Consider the following 18,323-nt stretch of genomic DNA (forward strand, 5'->3'; position numbering starts at 1 on the left):
TATCTCTAAGGCATACATGAGATATATAGTATCAAATGCATCAGTTTATCGCCTAACATAAGTATTTTGAAACATGTTAGTAGTACATCAAACAGCCAACAAGTGCTTCGATCCCCGTCTCCATCTCTTCTCTTTAGATTCGAATTTCAAACTGATAAACTTAGTGAAATGACCATATGCATTTAAACCTAAAGCTGAAAAGTTTTCGTATCCACGGCGCAGGCAACGTCCAAGTACTTGCGAATGATATCTTTTGTGCATCTACATGGATTCTGTGGATAAACTTTTAGGGCGCTTGACTGCTGAAGCCAAGCACGGGCATTCAATTTCGGCCGCTATGACTGCTTTCAGATGAAGGGGAAAAGCATGGCGCCTAGGTATTGTGGTATGTCAAGGTTGATTATTGAACACGATGTGGTCAAAGCTTTTGAAGCCCTGCCCTACGGAGTGTCTCTCAGATTTTTCCACTTTGTGGATGATACACCATAGTGAACCAATTTTCTGCTTATCACCTCAAGCGTCCAGGTACAAACGCCCAGCGTCTCACCAGATAAAACTGAAGTGGAACTACCTCCTAACAACTATGGTGGGCGTATATGTCCGAGAGTATCTCAAGACCCCAGACGGGTGGCTCAACTTTGTGGAAGTGGTGAGTTTATAAAGCTTGCCCTGCGTACTGTATGTAGGTTTTGGGCATTTTCAAACTTTACGTGCTGCTCTTTAATAGGGAGCACTTTCGTTTTCTACATGACGTCTTATTTTTATACAAAAGAATAAAAAGCGTGAACATAACTCTCCAGTAATTACAAGCTGACCAGACAACACCTACGAGCCTGCACTTACTAGTAATCCAGCGACTCAGAGGCTGAAAACCAGAGCACCGTGACAGGACGTAGCTTATCATCCGGAAAATGCTAAGTCAACAGAAAAATGACAAGTTGTGGAGAGAGGATAGTAAGAAACAGAAAAATCATTATGGCCCAAGTTGCTTACTCTTAGTGAATTGAGAAGGACGGGGTAGCATTCAAACATCTTCCTTCTAAGATTTTGTGCAGCCTCGTAAACTTATCGCAGCCTGTGTTTATAGCAGCAGTTGTAGACGTTTCACTTCGTGCAGAAAAATATGAGAAAACATTCTTTATAACAGTGCGCACCTGAGCGCCTTTCCGTGTTAGGCTTCAGTGATATGAAGTGATGCCCTCCTCACTCGTTCGGACATCTTCGAAATGTTCCTGTATAGGCTCTTCCACATAACAGTAGTCTTCTCTATACTCATGTGAAAAATTCATAGATTGGTTTACAACGGTGTTGATACCTTTTGGCTCTGTTTTCTTTTATTTACTTTTACTCTCTACTGAGAAGGCGTGTTTACATACGGCGAAATTTTTTATGAGTAAAACTTGTGATGCTGAACTTTGCGCCTAATGCCATCATTATTGCTCAATGCATGCAAGGCTCCGCAGTGGTCGACGCACAAATACGTCTGAGGGCATCAGAATACGCCACGTACATGTAAGCTCTGGTTGCACCTTCGGTGGAAGCGTCTCAGAATACACGGAGCTGCGCATTTTAAGAGATGAGGGGTATCTGTGTCGGTGCGGACTCTGTAAATATCGGTACTAAGGAATAAATTGTCCTTCGCTTTCTCATGCTATGACAGCACTTCCGTCTCGTGCATCTGGCTATATTCTACTCTTGCTTGTGTGCTCGATTCCTTATGTGTGAAATGATTGCGAATTCAATGCCGAGCGGTTCCACGATAATTTCGCTTCGACTTTCTATACGCCACCTTAAAAGCCCACTGTCCACCCGCCGGTCGAAAATAGTTTCTTCCCCGGTGACTGTGAGGCTTCGCCTCCAGAACGCAAGAGTGGAGAAAGTTTTTAAAAATAGTAATTGTTAACACAGTTACAGCCACTGCAATCAAGCGATTTTGCGTTTCCCTCTCCTTCCGTTTCCTTTCAGAGTTTTTTAGCTCACCTGCCCGGTCGTCTATCCTCCGCAAGCAACATTCTCCTTCCTCCTCAGCGTTTGACGGGAGGTGGGGCGTCTCCTAAAATGGGGAAAAAACGAGAGGTCACGTAAGAGAGAAAGCGAGAGAACGAAACGGGCGAGGGAAAAGCGCGCAGCGAGCGGCGGACACAGTGGCGTACGCCCATCCTCCGTCAGTCAGCGAGACGGACCAATAGATGTCGTTGCGAGACTGACGTCAGACTCGCGACTCGACGGGCCAGCATAGAGAACGCGGAAGCTTGTTCCCCGAAGGAGAACATGGGAGAGCTTTGATTTGTATTTTTGCTGCTTTGCGGCGCACGATCGCTGAAGCATTTTTCACGGACTATATCTGGTACCTGATCAATGCATTGGGCTCCTTTGCTTAAAACGTCATACCCTGGACAGTGGCCTTTAAAGCAGTAACGCCGCATATAATGTTTCGTAACTTATGAACGCCATGAACTAAAAAGTAATAATAGAGCTCATCTTAATTATTATCATGGTATGAACGACTGTGGACGTCCTTTACTCTCATAATGTCATGACATAATGTCATAACAGGCTCATCATTACCTTAAAGAAGCTTGGAAAATGCAAGTTTCTCTCTGCGTAAAGTTACTTTCACTGAAATAATGCACATTAAAGATACATACGTCCCGAACGTGTCTGGCAGAAATGCCACAGTTGGCTTAACACATTACACTGTTATCGCTTCTAAACTCTTGTAAAACCAAGAATCAAAGCTTTTCATCGAACTACTTCAAAAAATCAAGTCTTCCTTAAATATCTTTCATTGCTGGAAAAGCTTCTTGGTGAATAAAATAGTAGATAGCTCAAGTCAACAGCCTTAATCACTATTTTATTCTTTAGCAGAGTGACTGCGCTTTGGTATGCCCAAGCTGTAAAAGGCTAAAAGGTTCAGTAGCTGTATAAAATCGAAAGCGCGGTCGCTGACATGCTTGGGTACTTGCCGAGATGTAAACCTGCCAGCGACGTCTTGCGGCGTTTACTGCTCTCCACATTTTATGACTTGCAACGTGCTTGGTGGTTAAAAGAGAATACATGAAGGAAGGTGGCATGAGAACAAGTTGTCATCGACTCCAGTTTTGGTTATTTATACATTTCCTTGCCCTCAGGGCCCGAAAGCATTGCATAGGGAAGTTTAAAGCAAAACAGCAGCAAAAAATATGCAAATATAAGTGCGGTTCGCAGAGTAAAAAAGAGTGGAAATTACATAAATAGAATAAAGAAATTATCCATAAAAGAGCAAAGATTACAAGGAACGAAAAAAGCCAGATGAGGATAAAAAACATAAGCGTAAAAAAGACAAGACAGCAAAATTTGACACTAAATGCCGTAATAATTATTCCGTTAATGAAATGCCGTCACGACCTGAAGCTATGAGCTAAAGAGAAACCCATGACAACGCTACAATTTCTTGCATTTATGGGAATATCAAGTAAAAAATGTTTCTTTCAACTTCAAATTATCAGATTTTTCGACAACATTTAGTGAAACGTGATTCCAACTACTTGGCGTGTTGGTGATATTGTGTGGGGATACGTAGCGGTAACAATTACAGTGTTAAGAACAAGTGCGCACTCTCAGGTCTTAATAAATAAGTTGGTCGCTAATGGTTATATCTGAATGGTCCTTTTGTTACCTAGGCTCCAAATTTACCTAGAATTAGTAATTAAAGGGATGGCAACGGTACTGAAAAATAAATCCTTGGCAAGCTTGAGTGCTTTTTTTGTATTCGGTAGGAGTAGCATAATAGCAAGCCCAAAGTGTTTCCTGCAAAATTGCTTTGCAGAGCCAGAAATGCGTTTTTGTGTTACATAACCTTTTTAAAGATTGATTGAATCACCGGGATTGCCTGTTGGACGCGATTACTATGCGTGGAATGTGCTTATCAATGATGAAATAAATTTTTATTTAAATATATTCCAGGTGGTATACATAGAGCAATCCTGAAAATTTCTTCAGTAATCTAAATTTGCGAAGATTTCGTGTTTAATGGCATCAAAAACAGCGCGTTTGTAATCACATTTACATTTTTGTAGTTACCCTGGTGAGACATGATGAGGTAGGGAGAACCGAAATAAATAAGTGGTCACTTAGCTCCAGGAGGACTCCAAGCAAATTTCTGGCACACTGTGGCATTCTGTACAGTAGCATGCGTGTGAAAATTTTTTCTCCCACCTTTCTCCTTTCACTTAAAGGCGCGGTCAATGAGTCCACAGAACAAGTGTGATAGATACTAAGCCGAAAATAAATCATTTCATCTCTGGCCAGTTGACTGTATTCCAGTTCTTTCAGAGTAAAGGTGTATTCCGTCACTTTCATAGCCAACTATATCTTTTTTTCTTCAAAGTTGACAGGCTGGAGAGCCAGTCTAATTTTGACACATTCTATATTAGGGTTTTTACTGTAATTTATTTAATTTCCCTATCTTTCCTTTGTGGCTAAATACATGGCATGTACGCATAACTTTTCTAACTCTGTATGGATGCAATTTTATACTCAGCGTACGTGTTGTCATGAGCCCATTATTTAGGCTCGGTGCCGCTCATGAAACTGACGTCGACATTGTCTTCTGTAGCAACAATTTGGCTAGTTTTGGGTTCATATGGTTTCCTGCGTAGATCTTCGGCTCGGCTTTGTGGGCACTTTACGGGCTCTTCGGTGCCACTACTTGGAGTGAAGAGCTCCTCTACAACTGCGCCTGTGCCGTCGTCTGCAACGGTGGCGTCTTCTTGATATCTTCCTCGCTCAGAGTTCCCACTCCGTTCCTGCTTCCCAGGCTGTTTTACGTGAGTTCCGACTTAAACAAGCTTATTACGGCACCCTATACAAATATCACCTGGATAAACTAAGCTATGTTGTGAAAGCATCCCAAGCTCGTTTAAAAATCTGGGCTGGGATGGAAGAGTGGGAAAGCAGGCTTTACAGCAGCATATTTCACGCATGACTATAAACGCTTTGTTTGTAGTATATTTGTATTTTTGTTTACACTATATAAAAAGTTCCTACACTTTCCTTGGCCCCGCCGACTGTTGGCTTCTTTCCTTTGTGCATCGTACGAACCTTTCGCTTCATCCTCAATTATCTGCTTTCACAGTCATTGTTTCACAAACAATAATGATTTTCAACCATTACTCTTTATCTGGCAAACTCCCTCCTATCCTCAAGCGGTGCATTGGCGTCTCGCCTACTCTTGTCTTGACATTTTTTAACTAGCAGCATCACTGCTGCTTCTCTTGCCGCTAGCAGTATGCGAAACCCTGATCTTTTTGCTTCGGATATTTGATAGAGGCTACTGTGACATTGGGCAATGTCTTGCTGAGAAGCCTCTATCAAATCCAGTGCTTCTGCAACCGTCACTGTAATCAGAACACCAGAGGAGTGTATGAATGAGCGGAGATTTCACTGCCTCCTTTGGGAGGAAAAATCAAACTTGGAGTAGCTATACATCTGAAGAGCATCATGTGCACATGCAGGAATCACTCCTTCAGACTTTGCATAGGAAACTTGTCGCAACTATAGGCAGGTCTTTTAATCATTAAGATCCTTTAGGCAGGCTTTTTAAGCAATTCCTTTTAATTTCGACAGCAGCTCCACAGTTTGTGAACTAGTCTAGTGAGATATTTAGTTGTGGCCGTATGATGCGAATAAATTCTACGTGTATGTTGTCTGCTCTGAAAACCAACTTCTCGGCGTTCATGCTGAAACAGTATCTGCAAGTTATGGGATAACAAATCGGCAGCTATTAGAAATATTTATGTGTTGTGTTATGTTTTATGGCACATAAGCAACTAAGGCCATCATGCGCCAAAAGCAATGTTTAGAATCTGGACTTTGTTAAGGGCATTAAAAAGTTATTATAAGTTCTATAACTTTAGATACTTTGTTTCTTTTAGTAACGAAAATATGCAGAAAATGTGAATGAGTTACTTTTCTCCTAAACGTAAGCTTGGGTGGAATGGTATATGTTCATTGTAAAGTTGTGCGAAGTGCTTCTGTCGTAGATCTTCAAGTCTTGTACAACTGATTAGGATATGGTTGATTGTGAGCACGTCTCCACATTCTTCACAAGTAGGCTGATCGTGTTTCGTTAGTAAAAAGTTATGTGTAAGGTGGTGTGTGACCGATGCGAAGACGACATAGAACCACTTCAATGAAACGATCTTGGTGGCTACATGTTTCCATTCCTCTACCATGGGCTTCAGTACGTGTAACTTATTGTTGATTTCTTTGACCCATGAATCCAGCCATTTCTCTTTCAATTTTTTTTGTATATATTTTATGACATCTGTATGAGGTACATTTACTTGCTCTATTTTTGCATTCTGGTTGGCTGCAGCACACGCATCAGCTCTTTCATTTCCATTTATACCTACGTGACTTGGCACCCAGCACAATTTCATTTCGTGTCCCCGTGTTCCAGCTGTTTTTATGCAATGTATTATATTATCTAATAAGAGTTGTGTTGCATTTCTGGTGTGTATAGTGCTTTGATCACTCAAAGTGAGTCTGTGTAGATTATACGTTTTACGATGTTGCACTTTACTATCTTTTCAGCAGCTAAAGAGATGGCATAACATTCGGCAGTAAACACTGTTGCACACAGAGGTAGCCTAACTGTTTTTTCAAGTTTTTCTTCCACTACACCACTACCAACGCAAAACGTTCGTTTCAGAACCGTCTGTATGAAATGCGGTGTGGTTTTTGTACTTTTCCTTCAAGGCTAAGAATTCTTGTATTATATGAACAGGTGGTGTCTGCTTTTTACGAAACTGTGTTAGTGAGAGGTCGCATACAGATGGGAAGCTGTACCAAAGGGCAATTTGTTCGGGACTATGGACAACGTTTGGAAGTGTATCATATATATTTAGTTCCTGGCATATCTGTTCGTAACGGAGAATTAGGGGTCTTATCGCTAGTGGTTTATTGTTAAAAAGTGTTCTAGATGGGCACTTCGGGACTACAGAGTGGCAAAGGTGTTTTGGGATGGACCTTATTTTTAGCACGTAAGCACACGTAAGCATTGTTCTCCTGTCTACGAGAGGTGGTTCATTTGTTTCGACAGGGAGGCTATTTACGGGGGATGCTCTGTATGCGCTAGTTGTAAGCCGCAGGCCAAGGCTTCAAATAGGATCTAGACGATTTAGTTAAGAGGGTCTTGCTGACCCATACAAAACACATTCATAGTCCAGGGAAGAGCGTACTACTGAGTGATAGACACGCATAAGACATGTTCTGTCAGAACCCCAGCGTTTGTGGGATAGCACGTTCAGTATGTTCAGGGACCGGGAAGCTTTCTTTTTGAGGTTGTTGATATGTGGTAGAAAAGTGAGTTTCTTGTCAAACGTTACAACAAGAAATTTGTGCTCGTTTTTTATTGGCAGTATCGTTTCATTTAGGTGCAGGTTAGGGTCGGTTTGTAACCCTCGTAGCAGAGAGAATAGAACAGCCACTGTTTTTTTAGTGAAAACTGAAATCCATTTTGATGTGCCCATGTCGCCAGCTTGTTTATAGCAAGCTGCACTTGTCTTTCACATGTTGATACATTGGAGGATGTGTATGCTATCTGTAGGTCGTCGACATATAGTGAATACAATACAGATTTAGGGATTATTTTATTTAAAGAATTCATTTTTACCACAAAGAGAGTTGTACTTAATATACAGCCTTGTAGCACCCCATTCTCCTGCATAAAGTTCCTAGAAAAAGTTGACCCTTGGCGCACACGAAATGTACGATTCGAAAGGAAGTCTTTCAGACAGTTCAGCATTCTACCGCGGATGCCCAAATCCGCTAGGTCGCGAAGGATGCCGAATCTCCATGTCGTATCGTATGCCTTCTCCATATCGAAGAAAACTGCAAGACAGTACTGCTTATGAATAACTGCTTCTCGGACCGTGTTTTCAAAGCGGACTAAATGGTTCGTTGTAGAATATGCTTTTTTGAAACCACAATGGTGGATATCTAGAAGTTTCCGAGATTGAAGGACAAAGGTTAGCGTAATATTTAAAACGCTTACAAATGATTTTGCAAGGCAACTTGTAAGGGCTATAGGTCTATAAATAGTGGGGCAGTGGGTGGCATTCGTGGCTTCAGGAAAGGCACAATAAATGCTTTCTTCCATGCCTCTGGGATCTTTTCAGATACACATATCTTATTGAAAAAATTCACAAGGGCTCCTGTCGCAGGTGTGGACCGACGTGCTAGCATTTCATAGTGTGTTTCGGCCGGGCCAGGCGCCGTCTTTTTACCAGCAGCTAAAGCAGTATTTATTTCTTGTACTGTGAGAAAAGAGTTGTAAGCTTCATTTCCACTCCCACTTGTTGGAAGTCTTGTTTTTCAGCTGAGGTTTTGTGTAGTGTAATGAACTTGATACTGAAGTATTAGCAACATTTAGACATGCTGAGAACGAGAAGAAGGTTATTATGCTTTTGTGCTGCTCACGCACCGTGGTCGCCAAGGTGTTAGCAGGCCTAGCCCCAAGAACTTGAGAGAACAATCAGAGGCTCCCCTTGTAAACACTTTTCCTACACATATAAGCACACACGCGATTCACGTTAGACTCAATGACTAACTGTCACAGCCTTGTTGTAGAACTTGTGCTTTGAACGGGCATATACCTCTAGCACTTGCACGGCTCCTAAACCAAACAAGACACGATTTTTCTCACGGCGGCAGCCTTTGTGGCAGCGCTGTCGCAACAAAAAATTGGTAAAGATTCTTCAGCGAATTTAACAGCTAAATAAAAACAATGCTTATGAACATCATAAAAGTATATATTTTTTCTTGGTCACTTTTTTTTGCAGAAAGCACACTAAAGGATCGTAATTCGCCCGGTATGTGATGCCAGTTTTGCCGAAGATCTAAATAGCGTCAGCGTCGCGCTTCTCCCTTCCCGTTTTCTACTACAAGTAATGTATCAAGCCGCTCAGACCTATCCAAACTTTCTCTATCATCGAAAAATAATACTGGGCGCATCAAATAGCATTTCAGTGCAAACCAAAAAAAGGCTTCTTTGTGTTATGCTTAGTTAGAACTAATTGATTTTAGTGTTCTATGTATTGGCGCAAGGGCAGTTTGCCCCAACGACGCCATTGTAAAATGTGACTTCTGTCAGCACAGTGTAAGGTCAGAGACCAATTATTCGGGGTTTGCACGCGATACAAGCTGCACACCAATCCAGCGGAATAATTTAACCTTAGTATCAGTAGTGGATAGCCGGCTTGTTAGCACGTAGTAAATGTTCACCCTCGAGCTTCAATGATACTCAGTCGGGGCTACTTAGTACACGCCGTGCAAGTTCTTAGTACTAAAATAACTGAGTCAGCGTGGGCGCCAATAAAACAGTTACTACTATCCAACATATTTATTGGATGCGCAGTAATCCGATTAGACCAAAATGAAAACCAGTGTTTTCAGATGGTTCAGCACTTCTATCCAAAGTTTCCATACTATTTCACTTCTTATATGCTTGCCCGGTTCCGAGCGATTTTTCCGGCGGCCATTTTTATAAACAATATGTCTGTCACTGTAGCGTTTCGAGCAGTCTATCTTATTTTGCACATGACGTGCATGCTTATATTACTGTACTATATAGTTCATTATTGTAAATGTATATTTCTCTACATTTTTGTATTCTGTATTTTTCTTGTGAATGCGTGCCTACCCTTTTACGCGGTTTTTATTTTCGCCCTGCCAATATAAGTGGAGCCGAATGACCTTCAACATTCCCTGAACCCGTCAATTGAACACATTTTCAAGGTGTGAGCTCTTATCCCGTTTGGCGTTTTCCGTTGGTCTGTCGGTGGACGACAGGGACAAAACGTTCGACTACCGTATTGCCGTAGTGGAGGGCTAGAGAATGACCTCGACCGCTTGGGATCTTTAACGTGCACTGACATCACACACCACATGGATGCCTTTGCTTTCCGCCTCCATCGAAACGCGAGTGCCGCGTTCGCGATCGAACCAGCGTACTGCGGGTCAAAAGCAGAGAGTCTTAACGACTGACCCACCGTAGCGTCTATGGCGGACGGAACAAGCAGCAGCAGGAGGAGGCGGGTGCACAAAACAAATCGTCGTTACGTTCTCTACAATTTGGTACCCAAATTTGGAACCCAGTATATGGCAAATCATCCGGGGTGGCGCAGTGGTTACGGCGCTCGACTACTGTTCCCAAGGACGCGGGATCGAATCCCGGCCTCGGCGGCAGCTTTTCGATGGAGGCGAAAAGCAAGGCGCCCGTGTGCTGTGCGTTGTCAGTGCACGTTAAAGAACCCCAGGTGGTCGAAATTTCCGGAGTCCTCCACTACGGCGTCTCTCATAGCCTGAGTTGCTTTGGGACGTTAAACCCCACAAACCAAACCAAACCAAACCGAAACATGCTTTGACCATTCAAACATAGCAGCTTACGCTCTCGCAATTAAACGCTAATGGTCGTGGCTGCATTTCATTTCTGGTTCTCTTCTTTCACATGCCTTTGCATATCCAACTTGCATGGGGCACTAAGAAGTGAGATCACTCTCGTTCTTTCTCTTTCTCAATGCCATTTTAAGCCGCAGTGCTGAAAGTCACCGGTGGCCGATGGGTGGCGCCTGTTTCCATAACTAACCAAAATATTTTCTACTGCTCCTCTCATTCCACTCTTAAGAGCAGATTTTTAGAATCATATTTTCAGATGCATGTGATAAATACAAGCGAAGGCTTTGTTGACCACGTAAAACGCAGATAGCTGGGCTGTTAAAATATTGCTGAAAGACACACCTCTTTGGATCATGGGCATAAAGCATAATAAGAGCGCACTGGCAGCCAAAGCAATTTTATAATCGACGCCATCTGTAGTCTTTTAGCGTCTTATCCCAAAACTGTTAAATGATTTTGTAGCACGCTATTCTTAAAGCGATATCCTTATATGGCTGGTGGTCAGCGAAACCTGGTAAAGGTGTCGGAGTTTTGAGCAGCAATGCCTAGAAAACGTCTGATTGTTTTGAAAGCCTCAAAGTAGTTAGAAAAGACTTTTACGTCATAATCTAACCTCTAGGAAACTAATCAGAAACCAACTTGAAATTCGGCTTTTCTTAAGCGCCGTCTAAAAACATCTCAGGGCACAAAAAGGAGAATAACAATAAGATAAACACACGCCCAAAAATATATTACAAGCATGCGAAAGTGCATAAAGGAACCACAAATAAAATCAAAATGTGAAGAAAAAATAGCATAATTAAAGCGGTTCAATGAAGGTGAAGGATGGTTTCTGGTGTATTGTGGTGAATCAATACAGCATTATTGCGAAATAGGTTTAATTACGATTAAATACTTGCTGTATAGGCAACGGGCAAGCGTAATTTCGACGCCGACGAGAGCGCCGCTCGCGGTGAGGAGCGCACATACGTCAGGATTAGTTCGCCGCCACGCGTGCAAGAATGGCTGCAATCCAACTGCGGCGATGATGCTGCTGCATCACTGGTCAGCAAAGACAGTCGATTTTAAACAAACGGTTGCGTTGTCTCTTCCGCAATCGCGAAAGTATATTTCTCCGTGAATTGCGGCTGTCTTGCAGCTAGCTTTGGATCTGGTAGGATACAGCGCTCGTTGGGTACCGGCGGATGTATGATATGAATGCAGCTTGTATGCGCCATCATTTTAACTTTCCTCCACAGCGTCAGTCGACAATAGTGTGAAAGAATTTTGTTCTCGCAACACAGACAAAATAATAGGTCCATATCATCCATGCGTGTTATAATTCCGACACTGGATGAATTCTTGTGCGATCTCTATATTATTAAATATTTTCTAGAAATAAAGAAGCGTTCAGTATTTCTGCTTTGGTTTATGCCTACCTTATGCCTACTTCTTTTACCTGCCTTAGTTCGTTCCCATTCAATTGAAAATATATGCTGCTTTGAAAAAACCAAAGGCACGCGTGGAAGATTGTTTGCTGCATACGCAGATTTTACCTTAAGTGTGCTACGTCGTACGTGCTGTAATGTAAGATATGGCTCACATCTTGGAGCACGCCTGGGATTTGCGGAAAACGAAATTGTTTGCGGAGCATTTCCCAATATGCCCTCTACTTCGCCTTGCTTGATAGAGCATACCTATTTTTATGACTGATAGATGAGCATACAGGCCATCCCAAAGGGTAATTACTCGTCCCCTCTAAGGTGAAAACGTCATCGTCCCTATAAACTTATATCTTTGCGAAAAAGCTTTCGTCCGTGCAGCTCGAACAGTCTAACTAGGTTAAGGTCGTAATATTTTTTTTTTTGTTGTTGTTCTTGCTGTCCTCCACCCAGCCTCAGGACATCGGGATTTTTTTGGTGTCTTCAGAAAGTACTAAAATTCCCGTGCCATAAATACGCTAAATTCGTGGAAAATACCGTATCGTGGCATATGTGGCCAGTTACGGGGCGCATCATGATTCCGTTTTCCAAATGACACCATTCCAGAGCTTCCAACTGAACAATGACACATATCAGGTTGTATTCCGAGTCATATCTAGCTTACCTCACTGCTTAAAACGGTGATAGATGACCACGCATAGGAAGGTTGGGTACCGCATCGTGGAGACATCGAAACTATGCCGCGTTGCCTTAAGATAACTTAAATGTGTTATCTTGCTGGCCGTACTAGTCATGCGCAAACGCTCCCTAAAACAGCCAGAACTCTAAGCCCACCTGATACTGAAATTTATTAAGAGTAATTTCGCCTGCGCGTTGATCATCGAAGGTATGTAGTATGCTTTTTCAAAGAGAAGCGAGACATCACCTGCTTCACTTCTCTCAGGCGCCCTAGCTGCTTCAAAATTGCCCGCACACATTTAAATTGCCTGCAAAGTAACAGAACTGAGAAATAAAACGCGTAAGGCATAAATCGATTTCAGTCATTCATTTAGCCACACACTTTACTTCTTTTGCGATGCTTTCGGTTTCGCTCTATACTGTTTGGCCTGCTACGCCGCCTGCCCAGAGAGATCCTGAAATACTCTCACCTCTGCTCGCAGGGCGGCGCTGGCTTGAGGCGATTGCAGCGGCTCCTAGCGAATGTCCGTTGCCTACATTTAGATCGATGAACTTGGAGAGCAGTAGGTTGGCGTTGAATTGTTTTGGCTTCCAGATGATTAAAAGAGGATTACATTGAAGTAAGTTGTATTACGGTGTATTACGAGTGAATAAACATAGAATGATTGACTGCTGCGGAGTGAAAGTAGAATACATGCGTTAAGTGGAATTATGTTGGATTAAGTTATATTAAGGGTGATTGTTGTGAGTCATAGAGTATTACGATTGCATTTTTTCACGATAATTTGGAACTCCCTGAAATTTGCCGCTCATTAACTTGGGACATGGTGAATGAAGATGGGCTAGGGTATTGCTGACTGAAACAAGCGCCCTGCGCTTGCTTCTTTGTTGTTGCCTCTAGAGCAACTGTGTAGTATTATGTGCCGTCGCTAACTTTTTGCCTGTTTTATGCGAATTAAACATTCATATACTACCATCTTTTAAGCCCAACAATTATTTGTGAATGTCTTATACAATTATGCAGTGGTTTCATTAATCAAATTACTTCTGTCTTCGTTGCAGTACAGCGTATTTCACCTTGTCGCTGCCACCTGCTACATGTATGATGGCGTTGGTAGTATCCGAAATGATTCGCAGATTGGTGGGGTGAGTGATACCTTTTTTTCATTTCATGCATTCTGAGGTCGGGGACTACCTAATGCCATGTCATATTTCAAGGTTCTGTGATGGGTGTAGGATATATCTGAGAAACATTATGACAACACTGGGACCGCGACCGGATATCCAACGCTGAAAAATCCTCAGCTATGGGTTCACATACGTGGGTCTTTACGTTAAGCTCTTTTTCGCGCCTAAATTCTTCCATTCAGGAACATATTCCAACAAATTAATTTCCTCATCTCACCTTTAAGGTGGTTACTTTTCTCTGGGGCAAAATAACGCGATGGGTTCGATACATATTTACTGCACCCCTACCGAGGCAGCCATTTCAGAATGCCAAGAAAAAATTAGATCATAGGTTTCAGCGTTTGGGTTACTGAACAGAAGCTTGAGCTGTAGAATTACCGCCTTAGCAATCAATGATGCCCCAAATGTGGGAAAGGCAGGATGTCTTGGCACGACAGTGTGAAACCACTGGAATCGCGATTATGTGACAAAACACTTTCTATTTGCAAGAATGTTCAGATTTAGAATAAAGTAAAAGGCTCTTATTTTATACTCTAAATTGTCTCGGACATATAAATAGGATGTTTTAAACTGCACCTCGTTTTTCTCAGGCCGGATACGAAGTATGCGACATTGGGTACCAGGGCGTAGTGTAGCGAGAAGTATTTTTCCGGGATGTTAAAAATAACTACAAAAACATCGGGCGAAATAGAGGCCCAAATGAGGTGAAGAAGAACGTAATATGCAGTGCTCGAATACAATTCGATGGTGTTCTGCCACCGAAGCAACCTCCTGGCTACGCTACTGGCACCAGTATGTTTTGCAACTGTACGTTCCCACAAGAAGGCATCAAGGATGACAATCTCAACTTTGTTTTGCCCGCTTATACCTGAGCTAGAATAGAGGTAGATGGCTTCGTATTCGCTTCGCATTCAAAAACGAAAAGAATAAATCGCCAAGACCTAGAATGGAGGTGGATGACTTCGTATTCCTTTCGCATTCAAAAATGAAAAGAATAAAACGCCAATATATATGTGTAATACGCCTCCTTATAACAGATGGATGCGCAGCAGCGTTCTGCTACCACTCCTCGAAGCTCCAAATAGCAAATAGTGTACAGCGTCAGAACATATTTACCTCGGTGATATTTCTGGCAAAAGGTAAAGGACAAAGCAACACAACCTGGGACTAGGCACAGCAGCAAACACAGCAGGCACAGCAGCAAAACTGATGTGAAACAGGAGCGCGTAGCAGTAGCTTTATGTCGGTTGAGTTTGGGATCACACACGGACGTATTCTTCGACTAGTTGGCGATCAACATAAATTTAAATGCACACAAAGAGTCTCAAAGAACAAATTTGCAGTTCCAAAAAACTGGTATACGTATAGGATACATCCTTTACATTTAAACACTTCAATAAATAAATGAAATAATTAGGCAAATAAGGCGTTATTGTGCGATTTAATAAAGAGAACATCAGTGTATCTGGATACTCAGCAATTTTTTATTTCTTCCATATCAAATACACTGTAAAATGGAAATCCAGACTAAACAATCTCACTTATGTCGCCCTCGTGGGCAAATACACACTTTTTGCCGCCTATACAATTAGATAGTGTTTGTGTTGTAGCTGAAATGAGCCGCATATTTATGACATCATTACAACAAACGTAGAAATCCAATCATAAAACCAGAGAACAAGACTTCTAACACTTTGGCAAACAAGGCACTTTGGGAAAACTGCCGGTGTAGGCTTCCTGCCAGAAGCTGAACGACAGGTGCCACAAATGTCCCTGTAAGCACTAGTGTCAGCTCTGAAGCATATGCACTAGTCTCTGTAACGCCACTCAGCTTGCCCAAATTAAATGCGTGCGTGCGGCAGTGCGTAAGCTTCGTGCCGAACAACGTTTGCACGATCGTGTTCAGCGCGCTGATGAGACCTTTACCAGCTACATGGAAGACGTCGTTGATCTCTGCAAACGAGTCGACCCGGCCATGCCGGAAGCGAACAAAATCCGCTACATCCTCGAGGGTATTTCTGAGGACGCCTTCCAGATGCTGGTAGCGAAAGATCCCACCAGCGTTAGTGAACTCGTGAAGCTTTGCCAGAGCTACGACGAGCTCCGCAAGCGGCGCGCTTCTAGGCGCCGCTCCAGTGTGTGCGACGAAGGCGTATTCGCATTAGCCCTGGGTGGTTCGCCAACTTCTGAAGGGAGCCCGCTGAATCAACAGATCAAAGATTTTATTCGTGAAGAGGTCGCACGTCAACTCTCACTCCTTCCCCATTTTCAAGACTCGGGCCGCCTCGTTCCTGAACTGGCTCCATCTTTGGCCCCTACTATACTCCTTGTCGTGCAAGAACACGTCGCTGATGTCTTGCCGTCCAACCCCGTGCTGCCGCCTGTGACGGCACCTATCACGTATGCCCAAGTAACGGCTAGGCCACCACCTTTGCCCACGTCTGGCTCCTATGTGCAGGTCCCTGCCTACCGTTCACCGCCGCATGCTGAGCCTTCGTTCCAAGCCCCACCCTCAAGGTTCCGCCCACATCCTATGAAACCTTGGCGTACTACGGACAACCTTTCGATTTGCTACGCCTGCGGTCGGCTGGGCCATGTTGCACGCCTTTGTCGCCAGCGCCTCCAACCTTCACAGCCTGACATTCGACTTTACCCGTACGATACCAACTCACGCTCGTAAATGATTCCGCCCGGTTCTCAATTTGTCTCACAAGATCGCCAAACCTATGCCACTCGTCGATCACATTCTCCTCGGCGCCGATCGTTTTCTCCAAAGCTGCGACGTTCTACTAGCACCGTTGAGGGAAACTAACAGTCGCAGTTCCGGGGGCAAGAACTGCGCTTGTTTCGAATTCCTCAAGTCCTCCGTGTCGTCCCGCTAATGTTATCAAAGTTTCTGTAGAAGGCGCCACAGTTCTCGCTCTCGTCGATACCGGTGCAGCCGTCTCCGTCATCAGTGAAGCGCTCTGCCGTCGAATTCGCAAAGTGACCACTCCGATTTCCGACTTTTCGCTCCGCACCGCCTCATCACAGCACATTCACCCCTCCGCATCTTGCAGAGCCCGTGTGCTCATTCAAGACGTCTTGTACCCCATCGAGTTTATTGTTCTGCCGAACTGCTCGCATGATATCATCCTCGGATACGATTTTCTATCGACTCATCAAGCTGTTATTGACTGTGCTCGTGCGCAAATTGACTTCGCCCCACTTTGTGATGCCCCCTTCTGTGATACCCCTCCCCGCACTGCAAAACTTCTCGTCGCCCATGACACCGACATTCCTCCGTTCTCTGCTGCCCTCGTACCACTGTCTTGTGAGTGGGTAACTCCTTTGACTGCGATTTTTACACCTTCCGAAGCCGCCTCCCGTCATCCCTGCCTCCTTTTTCCGTTCGCAGTTCTCGAAATTCAAGACGGCAAGAGTGCACTTTACGCCTCGAACCCATTTTCTTGCCCAGCAGTCCTGCTCCGTGGCGAATGCATTGGACGTCTTGAAGAGCTTGGCCCCGATCATATCACCACTCTTGCTGACTCAACCCCCTCCTTCGACGTTAGTCTGTGCTCTTACGAAGATGCGACCGCTTCGACGCCCTCCGACGTTTTCCAACATGCTATTGATGCTGATCTTCCACTTGCGCAACGTGATCAACTTGTCGCCCTCTTGCAGAACTTCGCTTCTTCATTCGACCTTCCTCAAACTGACTTGAGCCGCACTTCTGTCGTAGAGCACACCATCGACACCGGCAAAACCGCACCTTTGCGCCAGCGCCCCTATCGTGTGTCGGCTTCGGAGCGCCAAGTAATTGCTGATCATGTAGACGACATGCTCCGTCGTGGTGTCATTCGGCCATCCCATAGTCCCTGGGCGTCTCCAGTTGTGTTGGTACCTAAGAAAGATGGCTCCTTCCGGTTTTGTGTCGACTACCGCCGGCTCAACAAGATCACGCGCAAGGACGTCTATCCTCTGCCACGCATCGATGACGCACTGGACTGCTTGCAGGGCGCCGAGTTTCTCTTCTCGTTGGATTTACGATCTGGCTACTGGCAGGTGCCAATGGATGACGCTGACCGCTCTAAAACTGCCTTCATCACACCAGATGGATTATATGAATTCAACGTCATGCCCTTTGGGCTTTGCAACGCCCCGGCCACATTTGAACACCTCATGGACACTGTGCTTCGTGGATTCAAGTGGCGAACCTGTCTTTGCTATCTCGATGATATCGTAGTCTTTTCTACCGATTTTCAATCCCACCTGCTCCGACTGAAGGACGTTCTCACTTGTCTCGCTACCGCCGGCCTCCAACTGAATCTGACGAAGTGCCGCTTTGCTGCTCGCCGACTAACTATTCTAGGTCATGTCGTTTCTAAGGACGGCATTCTTCCCGATCCCACCAAACTTCGTGCAGTTGCCGAATTCCCACGCCCAAAATCACTGAAGCAGCTACGAAGTTTCATCGGCCTGTGCTCCTACTTTCGCCGTTTCATCTTAAATTTCGCCTCTATTATTACTCATCTCATCCAGCTCCTTTTCGGCAGCTCTGACCTCTCCGCATGGACACCTGCTTGTGATGACGCCTTCAGCACTTTACGCCGT

The 18,323-nt window shown here is 44.0% G+C and overlaps 1 protein-coding gene across 1 annotated transcript; it reads left to right on the plus strand.

The window, feature by feature from the left end:
• The first annotated feature begins 583 nt into the window (after positions 1–583).
• On the plus strand, positions 584–14,362 carry LOC146195953 (uncharacterized). The gene is made up of 4 exons (XM_084596887.1): positions 584–649; positions 4,641–4,808; positions 13,602–13,685; positions 14,318–14,362. The coding sequence occupies exons 1-4, from the start codon at positions 584–586 to the stop codon at positions 14,360–14,362; spliced, it is 363 nt and encodes a 120-aa protein (XP_084453013.1).
• The last annotated feature ends 3,961 nt before the right edge of the window (positions 14,363–18,323 follow it).

The sequence above is a fragment of the Amblyomma maculatum genome, chromosome 3 (genome assembly GCF_055883805.1).
Source record: "Amblyomma maculatum isolate TAMU_Amacu chromosome 3, ASM5588380v1, whole genome shotgun sequence".
NCBI lineage: Eukaryota > Metazoa > Arthropoda > Arachnida > Ixodida > Ixodidae > Amblyomma > Amblyomma maculatum.

Coding starts and splice junctions, on each gene's coding strand:
- LOC146195953 (XM_084596887.1), top strand. CDS start 584: ATGGTGGGCGTATATGTCCGAGAGTATCTCAAGACCCCAGACGGGTGG. Junction 4,809..13,601: donor TGCTTCCCAGGCTGTTTTAC/GTGAGTTCCGAC, acceptor TCTTCGTTGCAG/TACAGCGTATTTCACCTTGT. Junction 13,686..14,317: donor ATGATTCGCAGATTGGTGGG/GTGAGTGATACC, acceptor CGTTTTTCTCAG/GCCGGATACGAAGTATGCGA.